We start from the raw sequence: 17,223 nt of genomic DNA, 5'->3' as shown, positions 1-17,223 counted from the left end.
ATATAGGGTGACACAGTATTGTAGTGATTAGCTTAATGCATTACAGTGCCAGCTGTAAGATCGGGGTTCTATTCCTACCACTGTTCATGAGAAGTTGTTGTGTTAACCCTATGACCACATAGGTCTCCTCACACATTGGAAAAAAGTGTAAGGATTGATAAGGGTTAGTAAGTTGTGGACATGCTATGTTGCACCAGACACTTGCAGGTTGCATCCAACACAGATTTGGACTGTGTTAGTCATTGAAGCAAAACAATGCATTTCACTGTTTGGACGCCACGGTAGTGTAGCCGGTACTGTGACATTATTACAGCTCGGGGCATCAGAGTTCAGAGTTCAATTCCAGTACCATCTGTTAGGCATCTATACGTCCACCCCGTGGAATGTATGTGTTTTCCCTGGGAAGGTTAATAGGTCATTGCAAATTGTACCGTGATTAAGTTAGGGTTTGCTGGGGCAGCTTGGCTCAAAGGGCCAGAAGGGACTACTCCACTCAATAAATAAATGTGTCATGTATTTCAAATGATTAAAAAATAAAGAATGGACAGTTGTTTTATCCTAGTTCACATTTTTCTCTAAATTACATCCCATTCTGATTTGGAAATACTTTACATTAGAATGCCAAAGCAGGAAGTCCAGTACAGTGCATTGAAAAATGGGGAATACGTAGCTATGAAAAATGGGGAATGAGATAAGCCATTAGCTTAGTTACTGACGAAGGGTCTCGGCCCGAAACGTCGCCGGTGCTTCTCCTTATAGATGCTGCCTGGCGTGCTGTGTTCCACCAGCATTTTGTGTGTGTTGTTTGAATTTCCAGCATCTGCAGATTTCCTCGTGTTTGAGCTTAGTTACTATACCACTTTTTGCCAGTGTGTAAAATACATGACTTTGTTTAAAAAGTACCAATCTTGTATAAAGTATCATTTGAAAGCAGCAGTGTTTTCCAACAGTCTCCCCTTTTGATTCTACAAGGGACCCTGGCAGAATTACATCTGAAAATTCTGAGTAACCACTTTTAAGCAAGTACAAAATTTGTAGATTATGATAATAATGTCTAATAAAAATGTCCAATAATTATATTCATACTTGAAGTCTTCCCACGGTACTTGCCTTAATTTGGTTCACTTTAGCTCACCGGCAGTGGCTGCTGTGAATCCACTTACTTTTAGCTTCACCCTGAATTGATAATTAACAGTACTTGGTATGGACCTTCCCATGAGCTCCAAGGGGTTCCTTATGCGGTTTCTTCACCAGGATCCACTTGCCAGGAATCAATGTGCATCCTCTTTTTGATGGACTGAAACCTATTGAGAAGCAAACTGAGCAGCTTGTGTTAGTTTTGTACAATAATGAACTAAACTATCTGACAGAACATGTATATCAGCCTCTCTCAGATCCTGGTAATGATATCAGTCACCCCATCACCACTTCAAATGGGCTCAATTTTGTTTTCTTGTTTGGGGTTGCCAAATAGAGAACAGCAGGCCATAGTACACCTTCCTTATGATACTTAGACAGTCGTTGTTTGATAATGCCTTTCATTCTTTCAACTTGTCCTGATGACTCTGGATGATGTGGGCAATGAAAAGACCATACAATGTTCATCAACCAGCATAATTCTTGACAAACATTTCTAGTGAAATGTGTCCCTTGGTCAAAGTGAATTTGACATGACAATCTCCATCTGGGAATATAGACCTTCATCAGAGTTTTGCCTGTGTGTGGCAGTGGCCTTTCTTACAGGACAGCTTCCAGCCATCTTGAAAATTTGCCCACTATTACAAACACATCTGAATATTGTTGGCACTTTAGTAAAGTAATGTAGATGTAAAACTGAACCAGGTGGGGCAGAAGTACTTAGTTGAGGTAGCTTCTCCATCAATCCAATGTTTGTTTACTGGCATATCATACATCTCACAAATGTTTGTCAAGCTTGCATCCTGAACTTTGGATTCCACCAACATTGGGAGAATCTGTTGACCATCTTTTGCACTCCAGTGTATCTGCTGTGCCAGGTAAGGAAGCAGCTTGCTAGGGCTAACAGTCTATGGTAGTCGTGTGAATAGTCATGAGGGATTTCATTCAATATGCAGGTAGATTAGGAAAATCAGAAGAGGGAATTCCAGAAGGGGGAATTTCTAAAGGGTCTGCGAGATGGCTTTTTAGAGCAGCTCATGTTGAAGCCATTGGAAAATAATGCTGGAGAGCAAGTAATGGGGGACAAGGAAATGTCAGACCAACTGAATAAGTATTTTGCATCAGTCTTCATTGTGGAAGACACTAGCAGTTTGGTGGAAGTTCCTGGTGTCAGAGGTCATCAAGTGTGTGAAGTTAGAGAAGGTTCTTGGGAAACTGAAAGGTTTGGAGACAAATCACCTGGACCAGAAGGTGTAAACCCCAGGGATCTGAAAGAGGTGACTGTAGAGGTTTTGGAGACATTAGTAATGATCTTTCAAGAATCACTAGATTCTGGAATGGTTCCAGAAGACAGGAAAATTACAAATGTCACTCCACTCTTCAAGAAGGGAGAGGCAGGAGAAAGGAAACTCCTGTATTAGCAGTTAGTGTGACTTCAGTGGTTGAGAAGATGTTGATTCGATTATTAAGACTAAAAGATATAGGAGCATCAAGTCTGCTCTGCCATTTCATCATGGCTGATCCAATTTTCCTCTCAGCTCCAATCTCCTCCCTTTTCCCTGTATCCCTTCATGCCCTGACCAATCAAGAATCTATCACCCTCTGCCTTAAATATTCAGATTCATATTTATATTCATAAATATTTGGCCTCCACAGCTGCCTGTGGCAAAGAATTCCACAGATACACCACTAAAGAAATTCCTCCTCATTATGTTCTAAAAGAATGTCCTTCCATTCTGACTCTGTGTCTTCTAGTCTTAGATTTTCCCATCATAGGAAACACCTTCTGTACATTCATTCTATCAAGGCCTTTCACCATTCAAAAAGATTCAATGAGGTCACCCCTCATTCTTCTAAATTCCAGCAAATACAGGCCCAGAACCATCAAACGTTCTTTACATGACAAGTCATTCAATCCTGGAATCATATTTTATGAACCTCCTTTGAACCCTGTCCAGTTTCAACATATCATTTCTAAGATAAGGGGCTAAAAACTCCTCACAATACTCAAAGTGAGGCCTCACCAGTGCTTTATAAAGTCTCAACATTACGTTCTTGTTTTTATATACTAGTCCTCGTGAAAGGAATACTAACATTGCATTTGCCTTCCTTACCACAGACTCAGCCTGCAAATTAAACTTTAAGGAATCCTGCACAAGGATTCCCAAGGCCTTCTGCATCTCAGCTTTTTTGTGTTTTCTCTCCATTTTGAAAAAAGTCAACCCTTTCATGTCTTCTACCAAAGTGCATGGCCATATACTTTCCGACACTCTATTCCTTCTGCCATTTCTTTGCGCCTTCTCGTAATCTGTCTAATTTCTTGTTTAGCCATTCTACTTCCGCAAAACTACCTGCCACTCCACCTATCTTCATAGCGTCTGCAAGCTTTGCAACAAAGCCATCAATTCCATCGTCAAAATCATTGACATATAATAAAAAAAGAATCTGTCCCAACACCAACTTGTCAGGAAAGACTTTCCCTTGAGGAAACCATGCTGACTATGGCCTATTGTTGTCATGTGCCTCCAAGTACCCTGAGGCCTCATCTTTAATATTCTACTCCAATTTCTTCCCAACCAGTGAGGTCAGACTAACTGGCCTACGGTTTCCTTTCTTCTGCCTCTCTCCCTTCTTGAAGAGTGGAGTGACATTTGCAATTTTTCAGTCTTCAGGAACCATTCCAGCATTTAGTGTTTGTAGTGATTCATAAAGGATGAGGTCTCAGGGTACTTGGAGGCACATAATGAAATATACCATGGTCAGTATGGTGTCCTCAAGGGAAAATTTTGCCTGACAAATCTGTTGGAATTCTTTAAAGTAATAACAAGCAGGATAGACAAAGCAGAATCAGCTGATGTTTACTTGGATTTTCTTTGACAAGTTGCCTCACATGAGGCTGATAACAAGGTATGAGCCCAGGATATTACAGGAAAGATTCTAGCTTGGATAAAGTAGTGATTGATTGGCAGGAGGCAAAGAGTGAAAATAAAGGGAGCCATAACTCCACACTCGATTATTGTTTAATACCCCTCCATTTTCCATCCAGTATCACTTTTCTTCATTTGAGCACTGAACTTGCACTTCTTGACTATTTTGTACGTTCATCTGTGACGTAGTGTTTAACTTGGTTGCAGTTATTAGGTTTTCCTCCATTTCTTCCATGTTATTTATTCCTTCTTTTACTGCCCTTTTTACAGTTTTGTCTGCAAATGCATTTCTATGACTTTCCATTGTGGTAAGTTTAGAGTGACCTTTGTATTTTAGTACTACAACTTCTGATGGTAGTTGCATGACTTCATAAGTTCTTGTACTAGTTCGCCATTTTTGATTGGCATTCCCACAGCTGTCAGAAATTCTTTTTATTTGCATAAATTTCCAAAGTTGTGAATGACTCCAGATGTATAGATAGATAGATAGATAGATACTTTATTCATCCCCATGGGGAAATTCAACTTTTTTTCCAATGTCCCATACACTTATTGAGAATCCGTGTAGATATTAAGTGGTTTTCCTTCTGCGAGCTTACAGGCTTCATTTAAAGCTTTCAGCTCTATCTGTAGTGCAGAGTCATCAGGAGCCATCTGAGTCTATCACTTTATTTTCTGCAACAATGGCCCAATCAGCCATTCAAATTCAAAATTGGTTGAGAAGCCATCAGTGTACAGAACTGGATCAGTGTTCAACAAAGGCAATTTTTTACAATAATTTGCCTCATCTTTGCATGTTACTGTCCTTGCACAGGTATGATTAACAATAGTCTTCCATGTCCACTGACAACAGTATATATATATATATTATATATATATATATATATATATATATACTATCAGATGTTTCCTCTACCACTGCAGATGAAGGCTACAAGACTGGGCCTAAACACTTTAGCAACTTTGACCACATCTCCATTTCATCTTCAACAGTCGCCTGAAGTTGTGCCATTCAATCAACGTTGTCTTTCCCTTGTGAGTGGAGTTAGAGCTTGCTGTCAAACATGTTGTTGACCTTGTGGTGAAACTGATTTCTTATGCCAACAACATCTAGCCCAATGTCCTCTTCTACCACATAATCTGCATATCCAGTTCTGCTTGTTCTGTTGGCTAGCAGGTGGAGACCGTTGACCCAACCTTATTTGGATGTCAATATCCCATTCCACTTGTTTGGCATCTTGCACCAGTTCACTGGAGGGAACAGTACTTTCACTCCCATTTGCTTTTGTTAGCTTCACAATTTTGGTAACATCTGATTTCAAACCATCCATGAAAGTCAACTTGAGAGGGCCATATATAGTATCTTCGATATTATCTTCGTTTATTCCTGGGACTCCCGAGTGACTGAGCCAAACTGTCTTATAGTGGTCTTCATATTCAGAGACATCCTCTGAAGGCTTGTGTTTGCTATCAACCACTTTCTTCCAATCAATCTGCTTTGGGGCTTGTCCTCCCAATCATGCCTTAATTGCTCCTAATCAGCTGGTAAATCCTGTTTATCTTCTTCTATACTATCTTCATCTCACTGTGTTAATTGGTTTATTTGCTGAGTTGTTAGCATGGTAGCTAACATTTGAATGTCATTACATAGATGCAATTTGTATATATTCTTAATTTGTTAAAGTTCAGCCTAAGTCCTTAAGCTTCCCATTTTAGGATATGGGAACTCATCTGAACCATTTATCAATGTTTTCCGGATATGGTGGTTGATGACAAATCTCCCTTTTCATTTCATACCCTCTGCCATCAGTCTTGCATGTTTTTGCTCAGTTTTTACTGGGGCAAGTCTTGCCATGGCTGCCAGACCAATTACCTCATGACTGTCATCATCACTGAAGTTCCTTGGAGTTCCCAAGGTGGCGCTGTTTCTGGAGACTAGTCAGCATTGGCTGCCTTTCAACATGCTTGACATCACCATTAACACCACTCACCAAAGGTCTTCCCGATGCCACACAGATTCATCTCATTTCACTTTGCAACTCTGAACAGAGCTCTTGACTACGGACAAACTTTGTCGTTAATGCAGTGATCTGTTTTTCTGCTGTTTTATTATCTTTTAGCAAGTTATGCATTTTTTCTAATTTTTTTCTAAATTCACATTTCAATGTATTGATGTGGACTTGCAACTCAACACGCTCGTGCCTTCACACCTCCATTACAGTTTGCTAGTGTCCAAGCTGTCTTTTTAGTTCCCAACCACATTTTTCTGATCTTCGGACATATCGCTTCAACATAGCTTATAAGCTAGTCCTCACTAAACTTAGTATCAATAGCACATTTCTTCCATATTTCTTTACCAACGGTATCAAGTCTATATGCACACTTAAGTAAGTGATTAAGATTTCAGCTAAATTTTCTCTCTCAGCTTTACCCTCCCTCCTTCCCCTCTTCCACTCTCTCCAAATGCCCCAACCCCCAAGTGGTTCTCCTCCGTGTCTCCCTCCCTTTGCTCCATGCTCCACTACCCTCTCCTACCAGGTTCCAACATCTTCTGCCCTTTGTTGCTTCCACCTAGCACCTCCCAGTTTTGACAATGTTCCCATTCCACTCGTCCCTCAACTGCCTGTCACCTCTACCTCACTCAGATCCATGTATCACGCACCAGTTTGTGCTCTTCCCCCCTCTTCCACCCTTTAATAGTGGCTATTGCCCTTCTTGCATTCCAGTCCAGGTGATGGGCCTCTTGAGGGGTGGCAGCTGTCCATTCCTCTCCATAGGTGCTGCCTGACCGGCCGACTTCCTGAGGAACCTTTGTGTGTTGCTCCAGGTTTCCAGCATCTGCGCTCTTGTGTCTCCAAACTTTCAGTCCCATTTCTTCAGAACCTATATCATAGTATAATAAAGAATCATTGTATACAGTTGTTCAACAACAGTTTCAGTAGTCCTGGGAAATTGCCAGGATAAAAAGTATGAGTTATAGGGAGAGGCTGGCCGGGTTAGGCCTTTATTTCCTGTAGCATGGGATAATGAGGAGCTACCTTACAGAAATGTTTAAAAATTATGAGAGGCATAGATAAGGTGGAAAGTGATAGATTTTCCCCAGGATGGGGAAGTTTAAAGGGAACATAAAAAATGGCACTCAAGTAAGAAGATACAAAACTATCAGGTTTTGTACACAATGAGGGAGTTTTACTGTAGTTATGGCAGACTAGAAACCTAGCTACACAATAGAGTCATAAAATCATTCAATCTGCAAAACAAACCCTTTGGCCCATTGAATCTACACCAACGATCAGCCATTATTTTACACTCATCCTATTCTATAGTTTATTTTATAATTTAAGGCAGTCCAGTTCATGTTTATCTGTTTAATGATGGATAAAATTTGCGGTTCATTATCTCAGGTGTAAATGCAGCAACCTCTCAAATATTTCATTTTGTTTCAGGCTGGAATTTACTGGATGAACTTAATTGATCATTTTTGTGCTGGATGGGGAGTTCTTCTCGTTGCCAGTCTGGAACTTATCAGTTTAAGCTGGATATACGGTAAGAAGCATCTACCCTTTCCATTCCTCAGGGCAATATACAGTCTTCACCCATGAGATTTCCTTCATTTGAATATTAAGGGGATTTCATGAGTGAAGAATGGAGAGTGCCCTGTGGCATCAAAAAGGTTGGCTGTACACTGATATTCAGAATTTTATCAGTGTTAACAGCATATATGGTAAGTACAGTCTACCATTTTGATTCCATGGAGCAACCTAAGTTCTTCACCTTTGAAATCCCCTTCATTTTGTTTGGTTACTGAGTTCAGTGGTTGTTCAGCTGTCTCTACCACTCGCTGCAGAACCTGACCCCAATATGAACTGTGGCTTACAACTTGATTTGATTTCTCTCAGCTAGAGATTGATAGAAAAACAAGGTTACTTCTGCTTGTCTTTCCAAGATGTTTCTGGGGTCAATTCTTCAGCTCAGAATGATTGAAACACTTCCATAGTCTACCTGGCTTAATATGAAAAATATACATCTCAAAATGATCTGATATGTAAGCTTATCCTAATAGAGTTCCTGGTCTTTAGGAGCCTTTAAAGCAATTCTCATGAAGGGTCTTTGAGCTGAATATGAACACTATTCTGCCATTCACAAGTACAGTTTGACCTGCTGAGCCTTCCCAGTATTACTTTTTATACTTCAGATTTATAATATCTGCAGCTCTTAATCTTTTAGCAAATTCTTTCCTGAAAGTCACATTGGAGTCAGAGTGTGATTTGCTCAAATTGTCAGTGCTATGTACGGGTAGTTTAAGATGAACCTGATAACAGACAAAATAAGCGACTGAGTGTCTGGGCTTTTCTGTTGTCCACAGGGGTAAACAGATTCATCAAAGACATTGAGATGATGATTGGGGAGAAGCATGGACTTTTCTGGCTGTGGTGGAGAATATCCTGGTCTTTAGTCTCGCCATGCATGATGATGGTAAGTCTTATATGACTGCAACAGAGAATAATCAGGTTATGGTTGCTCTGTCTCCTATTTCTAATCTGTTTTTGTACAGGCAATCGTATTCTGGTCTCTGGCAACATTTACCCCACCAAAATATGGTGCAGTTGAGTATCCTGCCTGGGCAGTGACACTCGGCTGGTGCATGATAATCTTCTGTATTATGTGGATCCCCATCATTGCCATCAAGAGGATTGCCCAAACAGAAGGCAGTACTTTGTGGAAGGTAAGAAAACACCTTGATGTCTTTGATAGAGGAAGGGGCAGGACTCATGATTTTCTCTGTTCATCAGGCATCTTCACAAAGACATACACATACATGGGGGGGAATGACCTACCAGCGGGAAGTTGCACCAACTGGGTCTCTGGCATTGAGTCTGCTCCTGTAGTTCATAAGGGAAGGGGGTAGAAGAGGAGTGCAGTACTGATAGCAGATCCCAGTGTTAGAGGAGATTCTCTGGATGGGAAAAAGAAACTCAGATGGTATTTTGCCTCCCAGGTACCAGAGTCTGGGATTTTGCAGACTGGGGTGAGTGAACAGCCAGAAGTCATGGTACATATTGGTATCAAGAACATAGTAGGAGGTCCTGATAAGAAAAAAATAGGAAGCTAGGCAGAAAGCTGAAAAACACAACGTCTAGGGTAGTAATCTCTGGACTGCTTCCTGTACCACGCACCAGTGTGGGTGAGAATAGGATGATTTGGCAGATGAATGTGTAACACCTGTGTTTTACCTCGTGTGACTGGTCATCACACCCTTTATGAGAAAATCAAATGACATAGTACTACTTTAGGTGCTAGGGGCTACCAAAAGCTCTAGGTATTGGAAGGAGGCAGTGAATAGAAAACACACACTTCCGGAGGTAAGTTTTGTTTATAAAAAACAATATATATAAAATATTTACATGAGTTAGAACAATTCAAGATTCCAACATTCTGTTTAAGTTCCAAATCTCATATATCAAACAAAAAACAAATTCCTGTTTAGTTAGAATCAGTGATATTCATTAGAATAACCTTAGTTACTCCAATTTCTCTAATTAGATCTAGTATTATTCCCTATTGAAAGGTTTACAAACTAACCTTTCCTTTTATTTATCCTTAGTTAGTTAGAAAGCTAATTGAATTCCTATTCTTAAATATTATGTTTAACTTCAGTTTCTGTCAGTATGCCTACAAGTTCAATTTCAACCACAGCTTAACTCCTTTCACAATTCTCCAACATCACAACTTTTAAACAAAGTAAATCTCGTTCAATAACTTATCAAAGTCTTTACAAAAATAATCAGCTCTTTCTGAAAATCAAGCTCAGATCATTTGAATGAAATTAAACTGATATATTCAATCGTATTAAAATCCTCTACATCTTGAAACATTTTGTTCCTGTGCTGGTTGTTCGATCTTGGGTGGCTCACCATTTTGTTTCTTGGTTCGTTGGATGAAATAGTCAGTCATCCACGAAAAGTCGATTCACACACTTATACAAAAAAAACCTGACCTACATACAACAGGATTACAATCCACAAGCTTTTATATACATTCTATTTTCTATTTCAAAATAACTCAGTATCACATTGTCATGTCCAAACATTTCGCAGCTACAACACTACTGAACATATTTCACACAAAAGTCATACACTCGGAACGGTAAAAACTTTAACTCATCAAATCCCTTGTTATGATTTAACAGAACTAATTCCTGGTTACATGGTATAGATCTTGGACCCTTGTCTCTGCCGATACAGGGTAGAGATACTAACTACTAATTCCACTTTCAGCAATTTATATCTTTAGTTTCTAATAGTTTGCTGCGTTTCTCTCGTTCTCCTGTGCCCAAGTCAGCCACGCTTCAGTTTTGCATTGCTTTATTTTCCAAGTTCTCTTTTTCATCTTGTTTTCATCCCTCCACAGGTGAAGCTTTCTAACATTACATCTTAGGGTTTAATTAACCAAGGTTACAAGGGTGTGCTGCAGAATTGGTGCAGGTGGCAGTGTTTCAGATTTCTGGCTCATTGGGGAAGGTATGACCTGTTAGAAAAGGGAAGGCTACATTTGAACCTGAGGAGGGCCAATATCCCAGTGGGCAGGTTTGCTAGAGCTGCTGCAAGTGCTTAAGCTAATTCAGCAGGGGGATGGGAAATGGAGTGATAGGGGTGAGGATGGGGCAGCTGGTATACAAGGAGTTGCAGTGTGTAGTAGACTGTGAAGAAGGATAAGAGGATGATTGGGCAAAATTGCAGCCAATAGGATGAGCTGAAGTGTAACATGAGGGACACAAATCAAAGTGGCTGATGAATACAGGATAGAACTTGTTACATTTGAATGCACACAGTTTATGGAATAAGGTAGATGACCTTGTAGCACAGTTAGAGATTGGCAGGTATGACATTATGGACATCACTGAATGTTGGCTGAAAGAAGATCATAATTGGGAGCTTAATATCCAAGGATACACATTGTATCAAAGGGCAGGCAGGTAGGCAGAGGGGATGAGATGGCACTGTAGGTTAAAAAAAATGAATTGAAATCCTTAGAACGAGGTAACGTTAGATCAGAAGATGTTGAATCCATGTGGGTAGAGTTAAGAAACTGCAAAGACCCTGAAGAGAATTACATACAGGCTTTTGAATATTAGCCAGGATGTGGGATACAAATTACAACAGGAGACAGAAAAGGCATGCAGAAGGGCAATATTGTGATAGTAATGGGTGATTTCAATAAGTAGGTACTTATTTTCAATAAGTTGAGAAAATCAGGTTGGTGCTAGATCCGAAGACAGGAAATTTGTAAATTGCCTATGAGATGGCTATTTAGAGCAGATTGTAGTTGAACCCACTAGGAGAAAGGCAATTCTGGATTGGGTGTTGTGCAATGAACCAGATTTGATTAGGGAGCTTAAGGTAAAGGAACCCCTAGGAAGGCGATCATAATATAATAGGATTCACCCTGCAGTTTGAGAGGGAGAAGCTACTGACAGATGTATCAGTATTACAGTGGAGTAAATGGAATTACAGACAGAGGCATGAGAGAGGAGCTGGCTAAAGTTGATTGGAAAGAGGACTAACTGAGATGATGGCAGAACAGCACTGGCTAGATTTTCCAAGAGCAATTCGGAAGGCCGAGGATATATACATTCCAAAGATGAAGAAGTATTTTAAAGGGAAGATGAGGTGACTGTGGCTGACAAGAGAAGTCAACCATAAAAGCAAAATGGAGGGCACATAATATAGTAAAAATCTGTGGGAAGCTTCTAAAAGCCAACAGTAGGCAATTTAAAAAATCATAAGGACAGAAAAGATGAAATATGAAGTTAAGCTAGCTAATAATATAAAAGAGAAAGTTTTATATACCAGAAGTTTGTTTTCATATATTTATAGAATAAAACTAAGAATAATATTAAGGACAATGCTTCACGGTACTTAGAGGCAGATGATAAATTAGGTCAAAGTCAGCATGGTTTCATTAAAGGGAAATCTTGACTGACAAATATTTTGGAATTCTTCGAGGAAAAAACATGCAGGGTGGAGAAAGGAGAGTCAGTGGATGTTATTTGCTTCAATTTTCAGATGGCCTGTGACAAAAAGGTACACTTGGGGCTGCTTGACAAGATAAGAGCCCATAGCATGCAGGAAAGATACTAGCATGGTTAGAAGATCATCTAACTGGCAGGAGGCAAAGAATGGGAATAAAGGGGATCACTTCTGGTTGGCTGCCAGTGACTAATGGAGTTCCACAGGGGTCGGTGTTGTGACTACTTCTTTGCACTTTATATGTCAATGAGTTGAATGGTGAAACCGATGGCTTTGTTGTCAAGTTTGCAAATGATACAAGGATAGTTGGAGGGAAAAATAGTGTTGAAGAAGCAACAAGTCTGCAGAATGATTTATACAGATTAGGAGAAAGGGCAAAGAAGTGGCAGATGGAATATAGTGTAGGGAAGTGTATGGTCATGCACATTGATAGAAGAAACAAAGGCATAATTTTCTAAATGGGGAAGCAATTCAAAAATCAGAAGTGCAAAGGGACTTGAGAGTCCTTGTGCAGGATTCCCTGAAGGTTGACATGCACGTTGAGTCAATGTAGGGAAGGTAAACACAATGTTAGCATTCATCGATAAGAGCAAGGATGTGATGCTGAGGCTTTATAAGTCATTGGTCAGACTGCACTTGAAATATTGTGAGCAGTTTTGAGACCCTTATCTAATGCCCCTTCTGGTGTTGTAGAGGGTCCAGAGGAAGCTGATGAGAATGATTCCAGAAATGAAAGAGCTAACATATGAGGAACATTTGATGGCTCTGGGCTTGTACTCACTGGCGTTTAGAAGAATGACAGGGGAATCTCATTGAAACCTGTTGAATATTGAAAGGGCTAGACAGAGTGGATGTGGAGAGGATGTTTTTTTATAGTGCAGGAATAGGAATATATGAGTCTACGTCCAGAATAAAAGGATGTCCATTTAGAACAGTGATGAGGAATTTCTTTAGCCAGATGGTAGTGAATCCATGGAATTAATTGTCATAGATGGCTGTGGAGTCCAAGTCATCGGGTATATTTAAAGCAGAGTTTGGTAGTTTCTTGATTAGTCAGGTGTCAAATGTTACAGGAAGAAGACGGGACAATGTGATTGAGAGGGATAATAAATAAGTCATGATGGAATGGCAGAGGAAACTCAATGGGCTGAATGTCCTATGACCTTAATGTACCACTCATATGTGAGTGCATGTATATAATTAAACACCAACACAAAGATACAGACTTGCACATACTTAAGTAACATGAACGTGTGCACCTGCACACACCTCAGTAGGCTGGCATGAACTTGTATGTGCTCACATGAGGTTAAACCCTGTTCACAAACCGATAAATACTCCCACGCACAATAAGAGCATTGTAGAGCAGCTGGAAGACCCTGAAACCTCTGAGCTCCAGGAGCTCAGGTTCATTCCAGACATCTAACATTGTCTGTGTGGAGTTTGCACAGTCCTTCTGTGACTGCACGGGATTGCTCTGGGTCTTCTGGGTTCCTCCCAGGCAGACTGAGTGCCAGTGTAAATTTCCCCTGGGGTGCTGGTGAGTGATGGGATTTATAGAAGTTGACAGGATCACTCCAGATCAGTGTAAATGGGTATTTGATGTTCAATGTGTAGGTTTCAGGATCGCTTTCTGCGTCAAGTGATTGTATCATACACACACACACACACACACACACACACACACACACACACACACACACACACACACACACACACACACACACACACACACACACACACACACACACACACACACACACACACACACACACACACACACACACACACACACACCATTCTATAATATCCTACAGGGATCTACTCTAATTCTATTATAAATAGTGAAGAAAACTTGAAGAATAGCTCAGCAGAACTTGAATCAATGTTGTTGACCAATATAGAGTGCAGGTTTTAAGTGGGAAACAACCTCCTCTGCGGAGACCCTTTGAAGTGTTGGTGTTGAACTACACACTTTGGATAATTTTCCTGTAGGGCTCTAGCTCTCCTACTAAATAAACCCTTAGAGATCTGTTTTCTAAAGTGACTCTCCATTAACTTGCCAACTCTCTGTAACTCTTTATAACACCTTGGAACATTTACTTCGCTTTTGTTGACAAATCGCATTTAATTCCCCAAGTGAGATTTCACCCCTTCTTAGGTACTCACACCACCCACTCCCAAACCTTTCTTGTCGGAACAAACAGAGCAATCAGTGAGAAAACAGAAAAATGCTGCAGTCAGCAGGTTAGACAGTATTGGTGGAAAGCGAAGGAGGTTAGTCAGGCAGTCAAACAATGATTATATTTCCTTGTGTTACATGTTGCTAAATGCAGGGCTTTGGGCTGAGCTCAGCAGGTCACACTGAATGAATGGCAATCTAATTAGGTCTGCAGCTATTTTTCTTTTAGTTGAAAGTTAAAGATTAAATTAAAAACTGAACAAAAATGATATCATCTTTAAATCTCCTTCACAGAAAATTTCTGCTGCTTGCACATCGGCTCCTGACTGGGGTCCGTACTTGGAACAACACAGAGGAGAAAGATACAGGAACAAGCCTGGTTCTGCAAACGTCCCACACAGTCTGCAGCTCCTGGAGTGATAGACACCTGCCACTACACCTCCTACCTCACCATCCAGGAGGGACCACACCAGCAGTGATTCTGTCAGAGTTGACTACTTTATCTGGTGCTTCTAGTGTGGCCTCCTCCACATCAGTAAGACCCGACTTAGTTTGGGGAACCGCTTCAGTCGATTTCCCAATGGCCAACCATTTCAATTCCATTTCCCATTCCCATTCTTACATGTCGGTTCACAGTCTCCTCTACTGCCATAATGAGACCGCTTACCCATTCACTTTTCCTTACCAGACCATCACTTCCCTCTGGTACCCTTCCTCCTCCTCCTCTTTATCTGATGGTCGACCGTCCTCTCCTATGATTCCTTCTTCTTCAGCCCTTTGTCTCTTGCAGCTATTACCTCCAGCCCCTCACCTGGTCTCACCTATCGTCTTTACTCCTTTCCCTACCACCTTATTCTGGTTTCTTCCCCCTTCCTTTCCAATCCTGATTAAAGATCTCAGCTCAAAACATTTTATTTTTACTTTTGTCCATAAAATGTTGTCTTCAACTGCTGAGTTCCTCCAGCTTTTGTGTTTATTGCTCTGGATTTCCAGCATCTACAGAACCCCTTGTGGTTATAGAGCCAAATGACATGGAAACAGGCCGTTCATGCTAACAATGTTGCCCTGTATCCTAGTTGTCCTTCAGTTTTAAATTTTCAGAGTAGATTTCCATTTAATTTCTAAAATGTTCCCTGGTACTCTGCTATTTATTCCTACAGTGATATCAATGGGAGTTGTCCTAAACAAGAAACATCTGTGTTATATTTCATATTTCTCCATAACATTGTAGGAGGCTAGTTGTCTCACCAATCTATGCTGGCTGTCAGAAAACTCCTATCCCCCGCTAATTCCTCTGAATTTATTCTTTCACCCATACCCATTCTCTGACTACCCCTACAAACTAGGGATTATTTACAGGGACCATTAAGCTAATGGCCAGTGAAAAGACGCTGCGGCACCTCATCACAGGGAGGATGGGTCAACTCCACTGAGCTCTCACCAGGATCGAACCCTGCATTACCGGCAGCACTACCGCCACAATTTGTGTGCTTCTTTTTGCTCCAAGCCTTAGTGCTGTCTGCTGGATCTTCTACTTTACCTTTTCCCAACTAACCTCTTTATTGTTGTCTGAATTAATTTTTGTTCATACTTGTTAATTACTTATACATTCTTCCCTCTTGGTCATCTAATGTTTGCATAAAATTTTGTAGTAAACTTCATAAGTAAAAAGCCTAAGATTCCTTTTCTGTTCTCTCTGCTGCTTTGTCTGAATGTTGCTCAAGAAAATAGTTAAGAATCAGGGCACTAGCAAACTCTAGACTATAATGTTGGACAATTTAACCCTTAAAAGGACCCCTGTGTCATTTTGAGTGATCAGCACATCAGCAAGAATATCCCAGTCAGGATGAAGGGGCCATACCATGAAAGAGTTCGGGGGGGGGGGGGGTCAGATATATACACCTTCGGATAGGACAAGTTAACTTTACATCTGACAGTGTTTAAATTTTTTAAGGAAATAAAATAAAAAGGAGGCTGTTTCAAACCTGTGGAAGTGTTGACAAACTATTGGACACAGATTTTGGCCAGTAAGCAATGGGAACAAATATAACAAGAAGAAAGATGCTTCACAGATTATTATTATCTAACTGAAGGTCTGGTTGGGGCAGATTCAACAATGCTTTACCAAATGCATTGCTAATGAATGATATATTTAAGACCTCAGGGAAAGGGTAAGAGGCAACACTTATGGGACCTCACCTATGTGCGTAATAAACCTCCTTCACTGATGCAGCATTCTTTGATTCTTGTATACAGTTCAAAGTCACTTGTTTATTTAAGCATACATTTCAAAAAGGACTGCCGATTTGGCAATCTGGAGCAAAATAAACTGCTGGAGGAATTCAATGCATTTTTCACACATTACCTCCAGCTCAGACAATCCTAGCTCACCTTGAAGAGAGGCTGCCTCTCATCATGTCTTGTTCTGCTTAGTCTATCCTCCCCTTCCACCTTCCCCAGACTCCATGTGTACAGTCACTGACCAGTATGGTTGCTTTGGCAGATGTAATCATTTGGCACCAGTGTGTTTTGATGTACATGTGATTAATAAATCTGAATTGGAATCATTGAAGCTTGCAGGCAGCGTTATTTATTTCCTGTCAATGATAAACGTTTCTAAAGCATTCAGAACGAACAAAAGCCATTCAGTGATCAATTGCAAATATAAATATTTAGTGCAATTTTCCGATCGGCATGAAATGATCACAGATCAGCTTTAGTTCCTGCTGAGATGTAAACTGATCACTCAGCACAATGCAAATCAATTATTAGATGAGAAATTTGTACCAAAAATTGAGTTGTTTGCCAGCTGAGTGGAGCATTGTCTGTCTTTTTACTATATATTGCATGTGGTTCCCTTGAAATATCAAATCAATGATTAAACCTGCACTCCCTCTTATGATGGAAAATAGGTTTAAAATTCATGGAGAGGTCTTTCAAGTTTTTG

General features: G+C 40.4%; 1 protein-coding gene across 1 annotated transcript in view; it reads left to right on the top strand.

Annotated features, from left to right (window-relative positions):
- LOC140734532 (sodium- and chloride-dependent neutral and basic amino acid transporter B(0+)-like) overlaps positions 1-16,167 on the top strand; it is an 89,050-nt gene extending 72,883 nt beyond the window's left edge. Inside the window, exons 11-14 of the mRNA XM_073058628.1 lie at positions 7,511-7,610; positions 8,431-8,540; positions 8,620-8,790; positions 14,571-16,167. Coding sequence (XP_072914729.1) covers positions 7,511-7,610; positions 8,431-8,540; positions 8,620-8,790; positions 14,571-14,696 — 507 coding nt within the window. The 3' untranslated portion in view covers positions 14,697-16,167. The remainder of the gene's footprint in view (positions 1-7,510; positions 7,611-8,430; positions 8,541-8,619; positions 8,791-14,570) is intronic.
- Positions 16,168-17,223: the final 1,056 nt, after the last annotated feature.

Source organism: Hemitrygon akajei, chromosome 10, assembly GCF_048418815.1.
Source record: "Hemitrygon akajei chromosome 10, sHemAka1.3, whole genome shotgun sequence".
Lineage (NCBI taxonomy): Eukaryota > Metazoa > Chordata > Chondrichthyes > Myliobatiformes > Dasyatidae > Hemitrygon > Hemitrygon akajei.
This window is presented reverse-complemented; position numbering and strand designations above follow the sequence as displayed.